The sequence below is a fragment of the Oncorhynchus mykiss genome, chromosome 5 (genome assembly GCF_013265735.2).
Source record: "Oncorhynchus mykiss isolate Arlee chromosome 5, USDA_OmykA_1.1, whole genome shotgun sequence".
Lineage (NCBI taxonomy): Eukaryota > Metazoa > Chordata > Actinopteri > Salmoniformes > Salmonidae > Oncorhynchus > Oncorhynchus mykiss.
In genome coordinates, this window is record NC_048569.1 from 13544228 (window position 1) to 13567376 (window position 23149).

Genomic DNA, 23149 nt, shown 5'->3' on the forward strand with positions numbered 1-23149 from the left:
TACACTTTGGAAACATTTAATAGCGCTATGCAGTGTTGCAATAGTATAATATCTAGTAATATTTGACACATTTTCTAAGCTGATACCTAAACCATGGTATGGTGTTGATTTCCTCTGCAGTTAAGTCACCACTGATTGTCAAATGAAAGCACTTGGAGCAGTATACTGATAAAGCTTGCTGCGTTTGAATAGCACCACTCTGTAGCCATGTGATCAGGACCAGGTCTCGCTTTGGAATCGGCCTGCCCTCTCCATGGCGACCAGCATCTCGTCCGCCTCGGCAGAGGACACGCCCCCTTGGCTCTGAAAGCCCTCCTTCAGGGCGTCACACACTGCCGTCGGCATCTGTTTGGCATTGCTGGATACGAATGATAGAAGATATGCATCAGTAAAGACCTAATCTGGGGCTGTGCTCATTAGGGCACACCATGCACATTTTGATTGGGAAAACATTCGGCTCTGTATTTCATTCCATTTTGTGTTTACTGAACACGACCAGGGTAAGATGCCCACACATTTACCAAGCAGCATGTTATCAATGTAGCACACATTTCAGCACGTTGAAGTATACTCACCCTGCGATGTAAAAGTAGCCGTTCTTATTGGCGATCAGGTCCCATAGCAGCTCAGCTTGCTCCTGCACACGCTGTTGCACATAAATCTTGTCTTCCTGCAAAATATCACACAGAAACATACCCATCCATTAGAGTGAAGTGTGTGTGTGTGTGTGTGTGTGAAGCCTGGTCTACCTACCTGATCCCTGGAGAAAGCTGTGAAGAGTGTCAGCTGCCCTGCTTTCTCCATCTCCTCCCATTCTGAGCTGCAGTAGAAATCCTTAGACTGGGACCGGCAGCCAAAATACAGCACATTGGCTGATATACAAGTGGAGAAACAGGATTCAATTTACTAACCGGTATACAAACAGAAGGGAACAAGTATAGCAACAAAGGTACACATGTCTGTTACTAGGTAGAACACACATTGACTAACTCATACAGGAAATTATTGACGAGAGTGGGGAGAAAGCTATGACTATAAATCATTGACAAGGCCATCGATGACATGACACCATTCACTCCTATGTGAAGAGTCAACAGCACATTTGAAGCCCAGGAAGTCGGTTTTTAGCTTGCCAAGACTGCATCTCATGGAGACAACATGTGTAGTTTGAGCTACTCCAGGAAGTGACGTTGCAGGCTCAAGGTGCTGCCCCCTCGCATTGAGGATAAAAAATAAACTGAATGGAGCTAACCACAGACAAAATCCTAGAGGAAAACCTTGTTCAGTCTGCTTTCCACCAGACACTGGGAGATTAATCCACATTTCAGCGGGACAATAACCTATAACACAAGGGGTTGCTTACAAAGAAGACTGTGAATGTTCCTGAGTTACCGTTTTGACTTAAATCTATGGCAAGACCTGAAAATGGTTGTCAAGCAATGATCAACAACCAATTTGGCAGAGCTTGAAGAAATTTGAAAATAATAAATGGGTAAATGTTACACAATCCAGGTGTGGAAAGATCTTAGAGACTTTCCCAGAAACACTCACAGATGTAATTGCTGCCAAAGGTGCTTCTACAAAGTATTGACTCTGGTGTGAATACTTATGCAAATGAGATATTTCTGTATTTCATTTAATATATTTGCAAAGAATCCTAAAATATATATTTTTACTTTGCCATTATGGAGTGTGTAGATGGGTAAGGAAAAATTATATTTTTAATACATTTTTGAATTCAGGCTATAACAAAATGTGGAATATGTCAAGGTGTATGAATACTTTCTTAAGGCTCACTGTAAATTATCCTTAACTTCTCTGTGCGATTTTTAAATAAAAAAATAGGTTGAAGGACATACACTACCGTTTCAAAGTTTGGGGTCATTTCGAAATGTCCTTGTTTTTGAAAGAAAAGCACATTTTTGGTCCATTAAAATAAAAAAATTGATCAGAAATACAGTGTAGACATTGTTAATGTTGTAAATGACTATTGTAGCTGTAAACGGCCGATTTTCTATGGAATATCTACATAGGCGTTAAGAGACCCATTATCAGCAACCATCACTCCTGTGTTCCAATGGCACGTTGTGTTAGCTCATCCAAGTTTATCATTTTAAAAAGGCTAATTGATCATTAGAAAAACCCTTTTGAAAGTATTTTAGCACAGCTGAAATTAGCCTTTTAAAATGATCAACTTGGATGAACTAACACAACGTGCCATTGGAACACAGGAGTGATGGTTGCTGATAATGGGCCTCTGTACACCCATGTAGATATTCCATTAGTTTTTTTTTATCAGCCGTTTCCAGCTACAATAGTTGTTTACAACATGAACAATGTCTACACTGTATTTCTGATCAATTTGATGCTATTTTAATGGACCAAAAACAAGGACATTTTTAAACTTTTGAACGGTAGTGTACATCTAAGTGTATTAGAAGTAACTATTGATACCATGATCGTCTGTGAAACATGTATTTTTTAAATCTATACGAAGATTGGAAAAATTGCGATATTCGTGGGGATTCACTATAATGGGGGATCCTGTTTTCTGCTAACAATGCCTGCAGTACTTCGGTCTGCCTTGAACTACCGTGGATTCAAATGTGTATTTTATTTTATTTAACTATTCAAGTCAATTAAGAATAAATTATTATTTACAATGATGGCCTACAAAAGGCAAAATGCATCCTGCAGGGACGGGGGCTGGGATTAAAAATAATAATATAGGACAAAACATCACGAGAGACACCACAACACTACAGAAAGAGAAACCTAAGACAACAACATAGCATGGAAGCAACACAACATGGCGGGAGCAGCACAAAACATCACAAGAGACACCACAACACTACAGAAAGAGAAACCTAAGACAACAACATAGCATGGCAGCAACACAACATGGAGGCAGCAGCACAAAACATGGTACAAACATGATCAAAGACAAGAAGGTTGAGACAACAATACATCATACGAAGCAGCCACAACTGTCAGTAAGACTGTCCATGATTGAATGAAGAGATAAACTGTCCAGTTTGAGTACTTTTTATGCAGCTCGTTCCAGTCGCTGAGAGAGGGGGCAGTTCTTCTCCCCTGCTAGAAAGGATTGGTTCGGAATTGGGGCCATATTTAATTCAGTAAATGTACAGTGTTGTGATAGAGGAGTAATGTTAATTTCATTAACAAAAAAACATTTCGCCAACCACCTATTTTTCCTGACAAACTAATGAACATATCGAGATGCCCTGAAAAAAACGATAACCATTAAATAACTTAATTTAAACCGACAAACAAATGTAACGAGACGAGAATTCCACGAGACTACTGGACAGTTAATGTGACGTGAACCTTTTCATCGATGTTGTCCAATCAACATGGATGAAAAGGTATACCGGTATAATGCAATCCTCCCAGTAACCATGTTTTTATGAGATTAAATTCCTACCGTATTAAAAAGATTAATCACGAAAGCTGTGCTGGAAGTTTCCGTACAATTTTATAAATGCCGACAGATAATTTGTTCGTTAACAAGGTGGGATTTTTTTTTGTGTTGGTAAAATGTATTAAGCGAGAAATGGCGGTGGAAATGCCTTTAAGCAAAAATATTGAAATAATAACCATCATATCGAAGTAAACTTGGACTGTGTTGTGTGGTCCTCTCACTACGACTCATCTGGAAAACATGCATGTTATTAGGCTACACATTCAATAAATTAGCTTTACAGGTTGGTCAAATTATACAGTGATCTTGATGCTCCTTTCAAATAAATATATATTATTTACATTTTAGTCATTTAGCAGACGTTCTTATCCAGAGCGATTTACAGGGGCAATTAGGGTTAAGTGCCTTGCTCAAGGGCACAGACACATTTTTACACCTAGTCAGTGCAGAGATTTAATCCAGTTTCCTTTCAGTTAGTGGCCCCAAACGCTCTTAACCGCTAGGTTATCTTCCGCCCTACATATCGAGGGTCTTATTCTGGTGACAAGATGATCGATGCTTGACTGCCGTTTAACAAATAAACATATTCTCGCTATTATCTATAATAATCTCATCATGTTGACTAGCCAACCCGAACTGTATCTGCGAGCTGTTGGCTAGCCTCTAGTAACTACCCATCCCGCATGAGGGAGCGTAATCATCGACTGACACTAATTAGCATAACGCAATGGACATAAATATTCCTAGAAAATATTCCTATTCATGAAAATCACAAGTGAAATATATTGAGACACAGCTTAGCCTTTTGCTAATCGCCCGGAAATTTCGTTAGAAATCGCCCGGAAATTGCAGTCACGAAAACGCCGAAAAATATTCCAAATTAGCTCCATAATATCGACACATTTGCTATTTAACTCAACAGTTTTTTTTTGTGACAAAACTATCGGTAGAGTTGAAAATGCGATGCAAATACATTGAACTTTAGATTTTTATTCGTTATATGAAAAAGTACATTTTGTGTGCTACGTATGTTTGGTGGAAACACCACTGGTGGGAAAATATGCATATTTTCGTTATGCAGATTTCTTAATATTCACATGAAACCTAGCTATTGGCTTATTGAGCTGATATGCCCAATCTCCCACACAACTCCCATGAGGTCACTTCAGTCACTCATCAATCTTTTGACCTAAATGCGCAGGCAGCCAGGACACTCCATTGTAACAAACCTCAACTAGAAAAAATCCTTACTCTCTCTTACTTTCATATAGCCTATTACCATGTGCACTGTTATTCATCAGTATTTCCGTTCTCGCGGTCCACTACTGCGAGTGCAGTTGCTTTTTTCCGATTGGAAATACTCATGCTATTTGCTGAATATTTGACATACAGTAATACTTCTGGCATTGTTAGAAAGGTCAGATTCTCCCCCTTTGTCACTTATGTACCCCATCACAAGGCTAGGATGGGGAGCAAATCAGAGCTGTAGGCCTAAATTGTTTAACCTGTAGCCAAGGCTTTGTAACCTATATGGTAAATCATGGCTTGCATTGGTTACAATCTGCCACAATAGTTACAGTGGGGCAAAAAAGTATTTAGTCAGCTACCAATTGTGCAAGTTCTCCCACTTAAAAACACGAGGCCTGTAATTTTCATCATAGATACACTTCAACTATGACAGACAAAATGAGAAAAAAAATCCAGAAAATCACATTGTAGGATTTTTAATGAATTTATTTGCAAATTATGGTGGAAAATAAGTATTTGGTCACCTACAAACAAGCAAGATTTCTGGCTCTCACAGACCTGTAACTTATTCTTTAAGAGGCTCCTCTGTCCTCCACTCGTTACCTGTATTAATGGCACCTGTTTGAACTTGTTATCAGTATAAAAAACACCTGTCCACAACCTCAAACAGTCACACTCCAAACTCCACTATGGCCAAGACCAAAGAGCTGTCAAAGGACACCAGAAACAAAATTGTAGACCTGCACCAGGCTGGGAAGACTGAATCTGCAATAGGCAAGCAGCTTGGTTTGAAGAAATCAACTGTGGGAGCAATTATTAGGAAATGGAAGACATACAAGACCACTGATAATATCCCTCGATCTGGGGCACCACGCAAGATCTCACCCCGTGGGGTCAAAATGATCACAAGAACGGTGAGCAAAAATCCCAGAACCACACGGGGGACCTAGTGAATGACCTGCAGAGAGCTGGGACCAAAGTAACAAAGCCTACCATCAGTAACACACTACGCCGCCAGGGACTCAAATCCTGCAGTGCCAGACGTGTCCCCCTGCTTAAGCCAGTACATGTCCAGGCCCGTCTGAAGTTTGCTAGAGAGCATTTGGATGATCCAGAAGAAGATTGGGAGAATGTCATATGGTCAGATGAAACCAAAATATTACTTTTTGGTAAAAACTCAACTCGTCGTGTTTGGAGGACAAAGAATGCTGAGTTGCATCCAAAGAACACCATACCTACTGTGAAGCATGGGGGTGGAAACATCATGCTTCGGGGCTGTTTTTCTGCAAAGGGACCAGGACGACTGATCCGTGTAAAGGAAAGAATTAACGAGGCCATGTATCATGAGATTTTGAGTGAAAACCTCCTTCCATCAGCAAGGGCATTGAAGATGAAACGTGGCTGGGTCTTTCAGCATGACAATGATCCCAAACACACCGCCCGGGCAACGAAGGAGTGGCTTCGTAAGAAGCATTTCAAGGTCCTGGAGTGGCCTAGCCAGTCTCCAGATCTCAACCCCATAGAAAATCTTTGGAGGGAGTTGAAAGTCTGTGTTGCCCAGCAACAGCCCCAAAACATCACTGCTCTAGAAGAGATCTGCATGGAGGAACGGGCCAAAATACCAGCAACAATGTGTGAAAACCTTGTGAAGACTTACAGAAAACGTTTGACCTCTGTCATTGCCAACAAAGGGTATATAACAAAGTATTGAGATAAACTTTTGTAGGTGACCAAATACTTATTTTCCACCATAATTTGCAAATAAATTCATTAAAAATCCTACAAAGTGATTTTCTGGATTTTTTTTCTCATTTTGTCTGTCATAGTTGAAATGTACCTATGATTAAAATACAGGCCTCTCATCTTTTTAAGTGGGAGAACTTGCACAATTGGTGGCTGACTAAATACTTTTTTGCCCCACTGTATGTGCCAGCTATATGAAGGAAAGTAGGCCTAGTTGGACAAGGCTATCTTAACGTGCACATCATGGAAGTTACCAGTAAAAATGTGACTAAAAGTAGACTGAAATCTTCCAGAGTTTTAGTCGACTGATATTAACTAAAACTAAGGATGAAATGACTAAGACTAAATCTAAAATAACACGGTACAGGAGTGGTGAGTGGAGGGTAAAGCCAATCCAAGGGTAACTCACCAGTCTTGCCCTGGGCTATCCTCTCCTGCAGAGCAGACCTGAAAGGAGCCACTCCCGTTCCAGGCCCAACCATGATCACAGGGGAGTAGGGGTCCTTAGGGAACTTCATACTCCCCTTCTTCACCCACAAAGGCACATAAACGTCCCCTGCAAATTGGAAGAGTCAACAAATTGACTGATATGACAGCTGATATAGCTACTGTGTTAATACCATTTCTTCTAATTGAATTTGATATTAATTCAAATTCAATTTACAAGACTTTATTTACCCAAAATGTGCTTGGCAAAACACTGAACGTTCAGTAGCTACTAGCTACCTGCATACTGCATTAGAGTGCCACCATTGCTAAAACCATGTAGTAGACAGTGCTAACAGACCTTGTGTGGGGTCCAGTGAGGCTAGCCAGGAGGAACACAGACCCTTGCGTGGCAGGTGCATCTTGGTTTTGTAGTGCACCACAGCTAGCAGTATCTGGATCCTGTTGGGATGTGCCTGTGTGGAGAGAAAACAGAATGGTCCAAGGGCCAGTGTAGGTGCAGGTTTTTGCTCCAGCCAAACCAATAACAGTTAATTCAACTAACAAAGTCTTGGTTGAAGACAATCAGTTGAATCCGGTGCATTAGTGCTTTGGCTGGAATAAACGCCTGCACCCACAGCAGCCCTTGGGGAACATCATTGCCCAACCCTGACATGGGGCCTTTCAGTGCTGTAACCTCACCAGCAGGGAGGAGGCAATGGAGAAGGAGCGAGGCTGAATCTCAGGGAACAGGTCCAGTAGGTAGTCTACACTCAGCTCTGCTGTCGTGTGGGGGAAGTCGGTCAACACCTGAGGACCATGCACGCACACACACACAACCCCACAAACACACACAGGGAGTGGGAATCTGGACGCAGCCCTGTCGTATTGACCTTTGACCTGGCTCACCAAATCTATTGAACATAATATTGATTATTGTTGTAAGAAGTGGGATCAACTGAACTTCCATCCTGTGCCCCCAAGTGGCAGCATAATCACATCATTACAGGTCCCTCTAACCTCCAAGGCGGTGCGTCGCGGCCTGTTGCAGTAGGCATGCAGCTCGTCCTGGCCCTGGGCAGAGTTAAACTCAGACAGCTTCTCCCGCTCCAGCTCATTGGTGGCAAAGGTGGCGAGGAGCTCGAAGAAGGAGCGACGAGGCACTGCGGCTATGTCCAGGAAGCTCTCCACCAGATGCCGAACCGTGCAAGGTTGGGCCAGGCGGGCTGGGACCGAATCTGGGGAGACAGGGGAGAGGGTGAGGGGGTAAAAGAGGGACATTATGTGGTTTAAGTATGGTGTATAGAAGTGGGAGCTTAGGTGTATGGATGTGACCGTCTCTCACGTACACCGATACAGGCAGTCAAATGTGACAAGCACAAACCTGTGTCGCAGTTTGTGGGGCTGAGGGTGAACTGGCGATCAGGGTCCAGTCTCAGGAGCTGACAGAACTGCTCCACGTCCTCAGGGGTGTTACAAGGTCTCATCATCACCACATCCCCAGCAGTGAACCTGCCAATGACACACACACTTCAGTCAACCAGTTAAACATTATCATCTAAAGTCAAATCCTTTTTAAGCACAGTTTAACAACCTCAGAGCAAGATGGTTCACCATCACAAAATACATTTTAGACAGTTACATTTCAAGAAATCGGTCAATAAACATGGTAGCAATTTCTTAAGGCACAGTACATTAGAGCACTCACTCAATATCTGAGCCTGTGATGTCAAACTCAATGTGTCGAACATCCTGAAAGTGGGAGGCGTGCGTAACCCTTTTATTGGACACCACCCTGCCTGGAAAGGTGTGTGTCTGAGAGGGCGAGATCGGCGGCTCTGGCACTCTTCGCCTATCCGCCCTATTCTCAGTGACGTCATCCAGAAATCTGAAAACGTACCTCGGAGGGAGTCTGTAAAACGAACAACGGTAAGGGTACAGTTACAGTACATCATGGGAGTTGGGCATATTCAGACATAATATTAGACACATTGATTTGTCAACAGTCAAGTAAAGGAGACTTACGGTTCATCCACACTGATAAGACTCTGGCCTGCAGGTGTTGGATATAGAGCTTGCGCCCTCTCCCAGAATGACGTGAGCCAGGGGTCAATCACCCCATCTGCGCTGTTGAACACAATGGTTGAACAGTCCAAACGGTCAACAAAAGTTACGAGAATTAAGTGATATAATGTACTGACTTTACAGGTTACAATATTGAGCTAACATGGCATTATGAAGAATACAGAGTATTAAAACCAATAGAGGAAAGACTTAACGGGCCAAAGACAGATCCCTGAGGAACCCCATGCAACGGTCTCTCACCCCAGGTCGTGCTGGTCATCTGCCAGTCCCACAGGCAGCAGCACACTGGCCCCCAGCTGCATAAGGCGCTTGTGAAGCTTCTTCGCCACAAAGTTGAACCTACAAGTGAAAATCTAATTGTATTATTCAAAGCTAGGGTATGTTATTTTCCAGATAGTGCCTCATACAGGGTACAGGGTACCGTTTCCATTTAAATTGAGTCAATGCGGGAAGGGACATCACGTAGAAGTCCACATAGAAAAACAATGGGGAAGTTTTGATTAATTAATCAAATTTCACTTAATCTCTCTTCCAGTCATTGACATGCGTGACGTGATCCATGTTTGGGTTGGTAACTCACTACCATCGTAAATAGATTTCAATGGTGTGCATGTATAGACAAAGGGATTTCAAATTATTTATGTGGTTGCGTTTTTGACAAAATTCCTCACTTGGGATAGGAGGAATCACCCAAGCCCAGCACGGCACAGTCTAGGCGACACAGAGATCCAGCGGGGAGAGACTTCCTAAACACGAACCGCCAGAAATTCTACAAAGGAAGTGAAGAAAAAATGATACATAAAAACGTCCAAGTCACTTTGGATGAAAGTGTCTGCCAAATGCCATATATTATTAAATGCAAATTGGGAGAGAAGCATAGAGACACAGCAGCTTTTACCACAGACACACACAGTTTGGGCACTATTATCTGATACCTTCATGTTGTCTGGTGGATCTCCTTGGCCAGTGGTGGAACACACAAATACAACCAGGGACTCAGAGATGAGGTTAGCCTGTTGAAGAAACACAACCCTCAGATGCATGCCAAATACAACACCCTCTTTAATTGAGCTGAGCTCTAACCTTGTCAACTTAACAAATCCTATTTAAAGCACATAGCTCAGCCTCAGAAATAGCATAGCTATATACTGAGAATACCAAACATGAGGAACACTTTCCTTATATTGAGTTGCCCCCCCCTCCCTCAGAACAGCCTAAATTTGTTGTTCCACGGGGATTCTCACCCATGTTGACTCCAATGTTTCCCACAGTTGTGTCACGTTGGCTGGATGTCCTTTGGGTAATAGACAATTCTTGATACACGCAGGAAACTTTTGTTCATGGAAAACCCAGTAGATTTGCAGTTCTTGACACAAACCGGCACGCCTGGCACCTACTACCATTACCCCGTTCAAAGGCACTTCAATTTTTTTGTCTTGCCCATTCACCCTCTGAATAGTACACATACACAATCCATGTCTCAATTGTCTCAAGGCTTAAAAATCCTTATTCAACCCATCTCCTCCCCTTCATCTACACTGATTGAAATTAATTTAACAAGTGCAAGTGACATCAATAAGGGATCATAGCTTTCACCTGGATTCACCTGGTCAGTCTGTCACGGAAAGAGCCTATCTAAGGTCTTCGAAAGCCAAGTCAACAAACAGGTCACTGACCATCTCGAATCCCACCGTACCTTCTCCGCTGTGCAATCTGGTTTCCGAGCCAGTCACGGGTACACCTCAGCCACGCTCAAGGTACTAAACGATATCATAACCGCCATCGATAAAAGACAGTACTGTGCAGCCGTCTTCATCGACCTTGCCAAGGCTGTCAATCACCATATTCTTATCGGCAGACTCAGTAGCCTCGGTTTTTCTAATGACTGCCTTGCCTGGTTCACCAACTACTTTGCAGACAGGGTTCAGTGTGTCAAATCGGAGGGCATGCTGTCCAGTCCTCTGGCAGTCTCTATGGGGGTGTCACAGGGTTCAATTCTCGGGCCGAATCTTTTCTCTGTTGCTCTTGCTGCGGGCGATTCCCTGATCCACCTCTACGCAGACGACACCATTCTGTATACTTCCGGCCCGTCCTTGGACACTGTGCTATCTAACCTCCAAACGAGCTTCAATGCCATACAACACTCCTACCGTGGCCTCCAACTGCTCTTAAATGCTAGTAAAACCAAAATGCACGCTTTTCAACCGTTCGCTGCCTGCACCTGCACGCCCGACTAGCATCACCACCCTGGATGGTTCCGACCTAGAATATGTGGACATCTATAAGTACCTAGGTGTCTGGCTAGACTGTGTACTCTCCTTCCAGACTCATATCAAACATCTCCAATCTAAAATCAAATCTAGAGTCGGCTTTCTTTTCCACAACAAAGCCTCCTTCACTCACGCCGCCAAACTTACGCTAGTAAAACTGACTATCCTACCGATCCTCGACTTCGGCGATGTCATCTACAAAATAGCTTCCAATACTCTACTCAGCAAACTGGATGCAGTTTATCACAATGCCATCCGTTTTGTTACTAAAGCACCTTATACCACCCACCACTGCGACCTGTATGCTCTAGTCGGCTGGCCCTCGCTACATATTCGTCGCCAGACCCACTGGCTCCAGGTCATCTACAAGTCCATGCTAGGTAAAGCTCCGCCTTATCTCAGTTCCCTGGTCACGATGGCAACACCCACCCGTAGCACGCGCTCCAGCAGGTGTATCTCACTGATCATCCCTAAAGCCAACACCTCATTTGGCCGCCTTTCGTTCCAGTTCTCTGCTGCCTGTGACTGGAACAAATTGCAAAAATCGCTGAAATTGGAGACTTTTATCTCCCTCACCAACTTCAAAAAAATCTGCTATCTGAGCAGCTAACCGATCGCTGCAGCTGTACATAGTCTATCGGTAAATAGCCCACCCAATTTTACCTACCTCATCCCCATACTGTTTATATTTATTTACTTTTCTGCTCTTTTGCACACCAATATCTCTACCTGTACATGACCATCTGATAATTTATCACTCCAGTGTTAATCTGCAAAATTGTAATTATTCACCTACCTCCTCGTGCCTTTTGCACACAATGTATATAGACTTTTTTTTCCTACTGTGTTATTGACTTGTTAATTGTTTACTCCATGTGTAACTCTGTGTTGTCTGTTCACACTGCTATGCTTTATCTTGGCCAGGTCGCAGTTGCAAATGAGAACTTGTTCTCAACTAGCCTACCTGGTTAAATAAAGGTGAAAAAATAAAATAAATGTTTTGTATATTCAGTGTATTCAGCTTTAACAAGCCAAGCAGATGGAGAATACTTATTTTTCATAGTAGTAGTGCTGTATGTTTTAATTATTTAGGCACTGTGTGGCTCTCTTATCTCGCTTGCTAACTGACCACATTGTAACTGTCAAGAGCCTCCGCTTTGACTTGCATTCGCCTCCTTTGCGCCTGACGTCCAATCCGCTCGGCCGTGTCCTGGGCAGTGCCCGTCTGGCTCCCATATAGAATCAACAGCTTTGGGGCTGACATTCTCACTGTGGATAAAGATGGGCACTTAAATTATGATTCTTCCAATATAGCAGGCTGTACACACTAATCCGACATGTTGGATCTACTGTAACAGCAGTGTGTCAAGACACACAGAATAGCTAACTTAAAGAAGCATCCCATTGATGGCCTACACAATGGACACTTGATATGATATTGACATCCTTGAAAATTACCTAGCTGTCTTTAGTCTGTCTGGACTCTTTTGGCAATTTACTTAGGTATTGACAAATACATATGTAAGTTGCACCCAAGGTTATCTGTTTACACAGCCTTAGTTACAATCAGACTCGGAGCATGGTTATCTGCAGAATGAGTTACTGTTACAAAACTCAGCTGGAGTTTATCAGGACCACCACAGGTAAAGTTTACTACACTACCTCCAGTGCCGTAAAGGTCCAGACCTCTTGGCCGAGACTGAGCTACTGTAAAGCAGGTTGACGTTTATTGTCATGAATCTTGCCCTGGAGGCAGAACTGAGTGATTTTGGCTAGATGGGCCAGCTGCAAATTCATAAAAATGCATCGAAACAAAAAAAGTGTTTTTGGTCTTAGGGCTAGGATTGTGGTTAAGGTTAGGTTTAAAATCAGATTTTATGACTAGCTAGTGACCACTCTGCAGAGGGGTGGGTATAATTTGTGGAACGTTCCAAAAACTTCGTAAATAACAAGGTTGACAACAAACAACGCATTCAAAGTTGTATAGCGGCAGAATAAGATACCGGGTATGGAGTGGACTACTTCATTAAGTTTTTCACTCACCACGTTTATCCAAAAAATGTCTGTCCTCACTCTGGTAGCCTATGGATAAACGTTAAGAATAAGCTACGTGTGAGTTGATGCCTATTCGGCAGCTAGTTAGCTAGGTGAATTGATCATGCTACTTTGTATGCGTTGTTTGTTGGCAACCTTGTTATTTACGAAGTTTTTGAAACAGATCCCTGTTGGAACGTTCCACAAATTATACCCACTCCCCTGCAGAGCTTCCTCCAGGTCAAGATTCATGACAATAAATGCCAACCTGCTCCTGTAAACCCAATGCGAGCAGGGTCGTAGGTCCGACAAAGGGCTGAAAGAGATAGCAGAATTATCTGCCATCAATTTCACCTAACTGTTAGTTTCATTTAGTTAATTAGCTAACCTCTAGCTCTCGAGAATGGAGCCCAAGATGGCTTACAGTCTATTTGAATGGGCTAGCTAGCCTCTCGAGCAGTACCAGTGGCTAGTTAACTAACTAGTGGATACGTGACAGATCCCTCGTTCACGAAATACATTCATAAAAGCCGGATAACAGCCCTGCTCAGTTCAAGATGCTCACCTAAGGTAGCTATAACAGATTATCCTAGGGGTCTTTGACAATCTCGAAAGTGAATCTAATAATACTGAAAAACTCCTTTCTTCGACTAGGACTACATTTCCTCCAGCGTGTTGTTGTGTTTGCGCTTTACGACTGCAGAGCTTGAGTTTTGATTGGTTACTGGGCCGTTTTACGACAGTAAGTTGACTAGTCAGCTGAGGCCATTCTACATGAAATGAAGGATGGAGGCATATTTGAAGTGTATCACTTGAACGTGCTGTTTGTGTGTGATGTTTCGCTAGACATAAAATACCCCCTGTATTTTTCTATTCGAAGGGTACGACACAGACTTCTAGACATGTTTTGTGGATATCAAGAAGGGGATTTTCTGTTGCCTAAAGGCGGGTGAGTTTACAGAGAAAAATTAAACGCATGTGCAGTTGTTTTTTATTTGCTTTTGATTGGATCATTCTTCATACACTGAGAAGAGGGAAAAGTCATGTTTTTTTCATTGTAAACGTTGTTTCTTTTTTTAAACAATGTGTTACAATGTAACTAACAGTATCAACGTTTATTAGGCTACAGACTATATTTAGGGATGCATGAAAATAATTCAAATAATTGAAAAGTAGTGCAGCAAGCCTAAAAATAATATAGAATTAAATAGTGATTTAGATATTTATCTCATCTTCCTCCCAAATTGTTTTGCAGTCCTTAACCACGTGCATTGGATAAATCTTAACTATAATTTGTGTTTGAGTCTGGAGTGGCTATGTTGAAACAGGGGTGCCCTATGGACTTAGTCAAAGGTAGCATTATTGATTTTGGGGAAATTAATTTGGTGGAATGTGTGAGAGCCTCATAGCTTGGGTAGGCTAAACAAACCTCCACTGAAATATGTGGTGTATAATGTTTGTTACTACTTGCCTATGTGTGTTCTTCCAAGAAGTGTCAACAGTGTTTCCCTTCAAATATTTCCAAGAGGAGTGCTATAAAAGCCGCCACATCAACATCTAGGGCCTCCTTTTAAAACAAAAACTATTCAATTTAAACCAATGGATTGTGTAAGGGATAATCAACAAGGGACTCTGGAAAATAATTAACTCATAGCCCCTGGTTGATTATCGCTTACTTGGGATGTGACAGAGCTAGGCTGATGGTGCAATGGTAGGGAAAACAATGAATGGGAATATACCAATTAGACCACCTATGCTTTCTCGCAATGTTTTCTGGTATGGCACCATAGCAGCATGGACCGTACTGCTAAATGGTCCCTTGTCATAACTGTATGGAACCGAGAGGAGAGGATCAGAGAGAGACCTGGCAGGGCACACAATCTGTTTGCCAGCCATCTCCTCTCCTACCTGCCCTCCCCTTCTCAGTGTCTTCTTCATCTGGCACAGGGCCTCTGTCAGAAGCTACAAACTGGCGACCATGTCTGTAGTGTGGCATACTGACTACCTTTGGTGGGAGTTCCATGGGTCAGTATGTTCTGTGTACATGTGTTCTTTGAGAGAGAACCTAACCTCATCCCTAGGCTATTGTGCACAGAGGTCTGGAGTGTGAGACTAGAGAGAACCTATCCTGTAAGTAAACATGGGGGGACTGGCTGCTTGTCTATTGGTTGAGTGTTGAGTTTATTTAACCAAAGGTTCACTGCTTTGAGTGCTGCTGTAGTTAAAAATATGTTTTAGCTTTCTTGAGGAAGTGGCCACCAAGGGTGGGTTAAATAGATGTCATGGGATGCTGATCTCTATAGAGAGTGGATAGGCTTGGCTGGGGATGTCGTGTTTATGTCATGGGATGCTGATCTCTATAGAGAGTGGATAGGCTTGCCTGGGGATGTCGTGTTTATGTCATGGGATGCTGATCTCTATAGAGAGTGGATAGGCTTGCCTGGGGATGTCGTGTTTATGTCATGGGATGCTGATCTCTATAGAGAGTGGATAGGCTTCAATGTTTTGCATTGTAGAGATCATGTTCATTTGTAGCCTATTGTCTGGTAGCACATCACATTATACCAGAAAATACTTGTTCAACTTAACTTTCATGCAAACATTCATACTGGGCACTGACTGTCTATTATATTTTATGTTGCTCTGGTTAATATTGGCTTCTATTCAAAATGTAATGTGAGCGAATTGAATCAATCACCTAAGCAAACAACTAGAAAGCTATGCTGTCTCTTCTCTCTACCCCGGGAAGTAAGGTTAGGATGATAAGCAAGCTGTGATAGAATTGTTTACATCCAAACAGATACTAAGTGACTGAATGGTGATGATACAAATCATGATACAAGTATTTAACCCTGTGTTGATGCCATCATTGTCTCTGCTACCTCTTCATTGGGCTGTGAGTGGATTGCATTGTTTTGACTAGATTGTGTCATTCCAAGCTAAGCATTGTGATGAAGTGATCAAAACATACTCATGCTTGTGTAAGTTCCCATACATGCACATTAAAACTTGTATGTATTGTTGCCATACACATATGGTAATTTCCATGTAAATGAACCCATGAGCACCAACATGACTTAATGGACCCATGAGCACCAGCATGTCTTAATGAACCCATGAGCACCAGCATGTCTTAATGGACCTATGAGCATCAGCATGTCTTAATGGACCCATGAGCACCAGCATGTCTTAATGGACCCATGAGTACCAGCATGTCTTAATGGACCCATGAGCACCAGCTTAATGAACCCATGAGCATCAGCATGTCTTAATGGACCTATGAGCATCAGCATGTCTTAATGGACCCATGAGCACCAGCATGTCTTAATGAACCCATGTGCACCAGCATGTCTTAATGGACCTATGAGCATTAGCATGTCTTAATGGAGCTATGAGCATCAGCATGTCTTAATGGACCCATGAGCACCAGCATGTCTTAATGGACCCATGAGCACCAGCATGTCCATGAGCACCAGCATGTCTTAATGGGCCCATGAGCACCAACATGTCCATGAGCACCAACATGTGAAGTTCATAGGAGAATGTCAAATGAAAGCTACGGGACTCATTTTGAGAAGTTTGCATTTTTCAACCATTATCCATCCCAAAAAATTGGAATTTGGAAAGACTTTGATTTATGGTCAAACAGATGGAAAAGGGGTCTCAGAAAACATCTACCAGGAAAAAGTCTGAACAGGTGTTAGAAATGCATCAAAACACAATGTTGAAGTGAAGACCCCTGCCAACTAATATCAACACTTCTATTTAGTTTTGGTGAAATTATTCTGCCTTCTGTAAGTTTAACAAACATTGCCTTGTGCCTTGAAATTATGTTACTGAAAATACACATACAGACATCCTGAGTGGCGCAGTGGTCTAAGGCAGTGCTTGAGGCATAACTACAGACCCGGGTTCGATCCCAGTCTGTGTCATAACTGGCCGTGACCGGGAGTCCCGTAGGGTTGCGCACAATTGGCCCAGCGTCCGGGTTTGGCCGGGGGGGCTTTACTTGACTCATCTCGCTTTAGCTACTCCTTGTGGCGGGCCAGGTGCCTTATAGGCTGACTTCGGCTGTCAGTTGAACAGTGTTTCCTACAACACATTGGTGCGGTTGGCTTCTAGGTTAAGCGGGCGGGTGTTAAGTAGTGCAGTTAGGCGGGGTCATACTTCGGAGGACGCATGACTCGACCTTCGCCTCTCTCTTGCCCATTGGGGAGTTGCAGCAATGAGACAAGATCACAATTGGATATCACAAAATTGGGGAGAAAAGGGGGTAAAATGTAAAAAATAATAATACACACACACAGGGCCTTCAGAAACTATTCACACCCCTTGACGTTTTCCACATTTTGTTGTTACAAAGTGGGATTAAAATGGATTTAACAGCTATGACACCTTAATTGCTTTGCACACCTTAATTGTACAACATTTGCACATTATTATTTTCAAAATCTTCAAGCTTTGTCAAGTTGGGCTCCCGAGTGGTGCAGTGGTTTAAAACACTGCATCTCAGTGCAAGAGGCGTCACTGCAGTACCTGGTTTGAATCCATGCTGCATCACATCCGGACGTGATTGGGAGTTCCAATCACAGCGCACAATTGGCCCAGTGTTGTCCGAGTTTGGCCGGGGTAGGCCATCGTTGTAAATAAGAATTTGTTCGTAACTGACTTGCCTAGTTAAATAAAAATCATTGCTAGACAGCCATTTTCAAGTCTTGCCATAGATTTTCAAGCCGATTTAAGTCAGAACTGTAACTAGTCCACTCAGGAACATTCAATGTCGTCTTGGTAAGCAACTCCAGTCTGTATTTGGCCTTGTGTTTTAAGTCCTTGTCATGCTGAAAGGTGAATTTGTCTCCCAGTGTCTGTTGAAAAGCAGACTGAACCCGGTTTTCCTCTAGGATTTTGCCTGTGCTTAGCTCTATTCCATAGTCCTTGCCGATGACAAGCATACACATGACCCAACATGATGCAGCCACCACAATGCTTGAAAATATGAACTAGTACTCAATGACGTGTTGTTGGATTTGCCCAAAAAATAACCCTTTGTATTCAGGACATAAAGTTAATTTCTTTGCCAAATTCTCTGCACTTTTACTTTAGTGTCTTATTGCAAACAGGATGCATGTTTTGTACAGATGTCTGTCTTTTCACTCTGTCAATTAGGTTAGTATTGTGGAGTAACCTCTACCTGTTTTAAAGTTACCATTGGCCGCATGGTGAAATCCCTGAGCGGTTTCCTTCCTCTCAAGCAACTGAGTTAGGAAGGACTCCTGTATGTTTGTAGTGACTGGGTGCATTTATACACCATCCAAAGTGTAATTAATAACTTCACCATGCTGAAAGGGATATTCAATGTTTGTTTTTTGCCATTACCAATAGGTGCCTTTGTTTGCGAGGCATTGGAAAACCTTACTGCTTGACTGAGGGACCTTGCAGATAGTTTGATGTGTAGGGTACAGAGATACAGAGGTAGTCATTAAAAAATCATGTCAAACACTATTATTTCACACAGTGAGTCCATGCGATGTATTATGACTTGTTAAGCAAGTTCTTACTCCTGAATTCTATGCTTGCCATGACAAAGGGGTTGACTCAAGACTTTGTTATTGACTCAAACTTTTTTATTAATTTGGAAAACATCATTCCATTTTGCCATTATGGCCTATTGTGTGTAGGCCAGTGACAATTTTTTTCTTCTAAATGTAATAAATGAAATTCAGGCTGTGACATGACTAAATGTGAAAAGGGATGTGAATACTTTCTGAAGACACTGTACATGAAGACACTGTACATGAAGACACTGTACATGAAGACACTGTACATGAAGGCACTGTACATGGAGGCACTGTACATGAAGACACTGTACATGAAGACACTGTACATGAAGACACTGTACATGAAGACACTGTACATGAAGACACTGTACATTTTTTTTTTTTTTTTTTTTACCTTTATTTAACCAGGCAAGTCAGTTAAGAACAAATTCTTATTTTCAATGACGGCCTGGGAACAGTGGGTTAACTGCCTGTTCAGGGGCAGAACGACAGATTTGTACCTTGTCAGCTCGGGGGTTTGAACTCGCAACCTTCCGGTTACTAGTCCAACGCTCTAACCACTAGGCTACCCTGCCGCCCCAAGACACTGTACATGAAGGCACTGTACATGAAGGCACTGTACATGAAGACACTGTACATGAAGACACTGTACATGAAGACACTGTACATGAAGGCACTGTACATGAAGACACTGTACATGAAGACACTGTACATGGATTTAACAGAGTTTTGGAAAAACCTGGACGCATAAAAAAACTAACTGTTACCAAACTTTGCATCTGCCTAGTTCTTCCATTAAAAGTGTTTCTGTAAAATGTTCTGTGTAAATTGTTAAAAGTACGCCTTGTGCATAGTTGTGTGGTTTGTTAAACTTTTTAATTCAACGGTTTTTGTTTGGCATACATTTTTAAAGTGAAAAATCAGTCTCAGTGCAATTCTGATATTTTGGAATTACCCATATACAGTATCGTTGTGTTTGTGTGTTGACAGAGCAAAGCTAGCCTCTCTCTTTGATCTGGATCAGGCTGCCAGTCAGGGCAACGAGTCCTTCCAGTTCAGAGCCCCCAAACAGCCGAAGAAAACCCCCACCGCTCTGAGTAAGATACATCTGAGGTCCTGTATAAACACTGGTGAAATCCATTCTGTCCTTCCTCCCTTTGACGTAAACACTGATCCGACATGATTGGATAGAGAAAGGTTATGACTCCTCTAGACAGCAGGAAGGATGCATTTCTTCAGTATTGTGGCTTGTACAGTTTAAACAGACTTCAGACCACGTGTAAATGCTAATGAAATTCTTCCAATACATCCATTAATGGATTGGTGCAAAAGTTCACGTTATGGAAGTGTTTGAATATGGTCTGCGTGGTTTTTGTTAACTCTGTGTGCGTTTTCAAAGGCCCATCTCCTCAAAAGCCTGCACCAACTCCTTCTGTCCTTTTGGCTACTGCTGTTCATGCATTCCGCTTGTGAGTATGTCCACCAACAAGCACCTGAAATCCATATCACTAGATAGAGTTGATATGTCTCAGAGTTGAATGTGTATGTGAGTATGTCCATTATTAGTGTGCTTGAGGTGGCGCGTGCGTGAGAGAATATGCGTGTGTTTGTTATTGTGTTCACAGGTCCTGTTTGATCTTGTCGTCATGGTTTTGTGTTTGCAGTGTGAATGGCCAGTACACAAAACAGGGGAAGGTGGGAGCTGCTATCCTGGGAAATCATCCAACCAGAGAGGTACTTGAGCTGTGAAGGATATGTAAAACTGGTTTCCATTAAGAATAAACAAACTCCAGGTGATGTGAAGAGGAAGTCTCCATCTCTTTACATTCAGTGCTTGGACTGAAATGGGTGCTGGTACTCATTTTGAGTGCTGTTTTTATTTAGGTGCTGGAGCTCTGCAATGTTTTTAAAGTGAATATTCTGTAAGAGGTGCCGGAACTCAAGCAGTAGAACATTTGAGGTGCTTGTGAGCTCCGCCCCAAGTCATGCACTGTTTATATTTAATCATATGATTTTCCAACTCAGTTAATGAAGGGTCTTGTATTCTGCTCTAACCACTTAATAAGAAATATATAACTCAGTTAATTGTATGATCTTGAGATACTCTAGGCTGTTTTAGTGTAGAGTGAAAAAGGCTCATGATAAATGGTTTTAATTTGTCTTGATACAGTAATAAATCTATGGCAGTGATACAAACTTTTGTATAAAAGTGTTGTGTAAAACATAATGTAAATCTGCCTTTGTAACTACCACATAAATACATGTTATTGTAAAGTGGGACCCAAGTTTATTCTGTTCATGCACACATCACGTTTGTGTTTGCCAAGTCATTTGTCTGTCTGCTTCCTCTCGTCTTGATTGTTTTCTTCAGTACATGATCCTGCTTTATGGCAGCGAACAGAAACCAATCACAACTGCCAAGATCCATCTAGGATTCATCTTCACAGTGAGTAGTACATCTTCCCATGATGTGTACATGCTTGTGTAGTTTTAACTGTGTGGTGTGTTTTACTAGACTATATCAGTTTTAACTGTGTGGTGTGTTTTAACTAGACTATATCAGGTTTAACTATGTGGTGTGTTTTAACTAGACTATATCAGTTTTAACTGTGTGGTGTGTTTAACTAGACTATATCAGTTTTAACTGTGTGGTGTGTTTAACTAGACTATATCAGTTTTAACTGTGTGGTGTGTTTAACTAGACTATATCAGTTTTAACTAGACTATATCAGTTTTAACTGTGGGGTGTGTTTTAACTAGACTATATCAGGTTTAACTGTGTGGTGTGTTTAACTAGACTATATCAGTTTTAACTGTGTGGTGTGTTTAACTAGACTATATCAGTTTTAACTGTGTGGTGTGTTTTAACTAGACTATATCAGTTTTAACTAGACTATATCAGTTTTAACTGTGTGGTGTGTTTTAACTAGACTATATCAGTTTTAACTAGACTATATCAGGTTTAACTGTGTGGTGTGTTTAACTAGACCAATTCAGTTTTAACTGTGTGGTGTGTTTTAACTAGACTATATCAGTTTTAACTAGACTATATCAGTTTTAACTAGACTATATCAGTTTTAACTGTGGGGTGTGTTTTAACTAGACTATATCAGGTTTAACTGTGTGGTGTGTTTAACTAGACTATATCAGTTTTAACTGTGTGGTGTGTTTTAACTAGACTATATCAGTTTTAACTGTGTGATGTGTTTTAACTAGACTATATCCGTTTTAACTGTGTGGTGTGTTTAACTAGGCTATGTCTGATTTGACTTCTCAGGTTCAGCCAGGTAACTATGGAACATTCTACGATGACCTGAGGCACAACTGGTCCCTGATGTTTGAGTCTGAGAAAGCTGGAGTGGACTTTTGCAAAGAGGTGAATGACGGAATTATTTTTTTTTTCTCATACTGGACAGATATACACGGAGTGTACAAAACATTACGAACGCTTTCCTAATATTGAGTTGCACCCCCCCTTTGACCCTCAAAACAGCGTCAATTCGTCAGGGCATGAACTCTACAAGGTGTCGAAAGCATTCCACAGGGATGGCACCTACAACCATACCCCGTTCAAAGGCACTTGTCTCAAGGCTTAAAAATCCTTCTTTAACATGTCTCCTCCCCTTAATCTACACTGACTTGAAGAGGATTTAACAAGTGACATCAATAAGGGATCTTAGCTGTCACCTGGATTCATGTGTGCGTAATGATTTGTACACTGTGTATATAGATCTCTATATATGGCTCTGGAGAAACAGATGGGTAGACACATGGATAGTTGTTTTATTGAGTTATTTGCACACAGTAAAAATCCATAGACTTTTTTAATGTTTAATCTTTACCCACCATTACAGCTGTGTGTGGCCAGATGGAACAGTGAGACCACTGTAGATACACTACTGACCCAGGACCTGCTGCTAGGAGAGGGACAGGCAGTGGACTATGGTGACACGGTAGAGGTGGCCTTCACAGGCTGGCTTCTACAGAACCACAACATCGGACAGGTGACAAATAACTCAGAATACAGCCAAAATAATTGTGCTGTATTTGGAGAAAATCAACTGGTTCTGACAAAATGAACTGCTTGTGACAAAATGAATAAAGGCTCAGAAAAGCTCAGAGCATTGGGCAATTTGATTTGTGGCTTTATAATTAATTTATTTTTTAAATACAAAAGATCAGAATATATTCAAACATTGACAATATACTGACATTCTAGGTGCTTTTGATTTGATTTATTAGGATCTCTTTTAGTCCCCATTTGGACTAATCTTCCAAGAGTCCTTAACATTAAAATACCATTTATAATACGATCACATTTCTACATATAACACACTATTACA

General features: G+C 41.8%; 2 protein-coding genes across 6 annotated transcripts in view; one reads left to right on the forward strand and one right to left on the reverse strand.

Annotated features, from left to right (window-relative positions):
* Positions 1-13946, reverse strand: ndor1 (NADPH dependent diflavin oxidoreductase 1). Its single transcript, XM_021601739.2, has 15 exons — positions 13814-13946; positions 12344-12483; positions 9880-9957; positions 9616-9713; positions 9185-9283; positions 8885-8986; positions 8568-8771; positions 8244-8371; positions 7880-8097; positions 7562-7669; positions 7221-7335; positions 6843-6989; positions 754-872; positions 576-670; positions 1-358 (listed from the first exon to the last, which is right to left on the reverse strand). Exons 2-15 carry the CDS (start codon positions 12476-12478, stop codon positions 214-216), a joined length of 1791 nt encoding a protein of 596 aa, XP_021457414.2. The 5' UTR covers positions 12479-12483; positions 13814-13946; the 3' UTR covers positions 1-213.
* Positions 13527-23149, forward strand: part of fkbp15a (FKBP prolyl isomerase family member 15a) — a 22710-nt gene continuing 13087 nt past the window's right edge. For 3 of the 5 annotated variants that reach the window (XM_021601734.2, XM_021601735.2, XM_036976824.1), the window contains exons 1-7: positions 14014-14197; positions 19797-19903; positions 20206-20275; positions 20471-20540; positions 21178-21252; positions 22084-22182; positions 22661-22810. In XM_021601734.2, the coding sequence (XP_021457409.2) occupies positions 14028-14197; positions 19797-19903; positions 20206-20275; positions 20471-20540; positions 21178-21252; positions 22084-22182; positions 22661-22810 (741 nt within the window). In that variant the 5' untranslated portion in view covers positions 14014-14027. Of the gene's footprint in view, positions 13819-13884; positions 13991-14013; positions 14198-19796; positions 19904-20205; positions 20276-20470; positions 20541-21177; positions 21253-22083; positions 22183-22660; positions 22811-23149 lie in introns of those variants that run through there. The other 2 variants (XM_036976825.1, XM_021601736.2) reach the window with 2 other exon arrangements.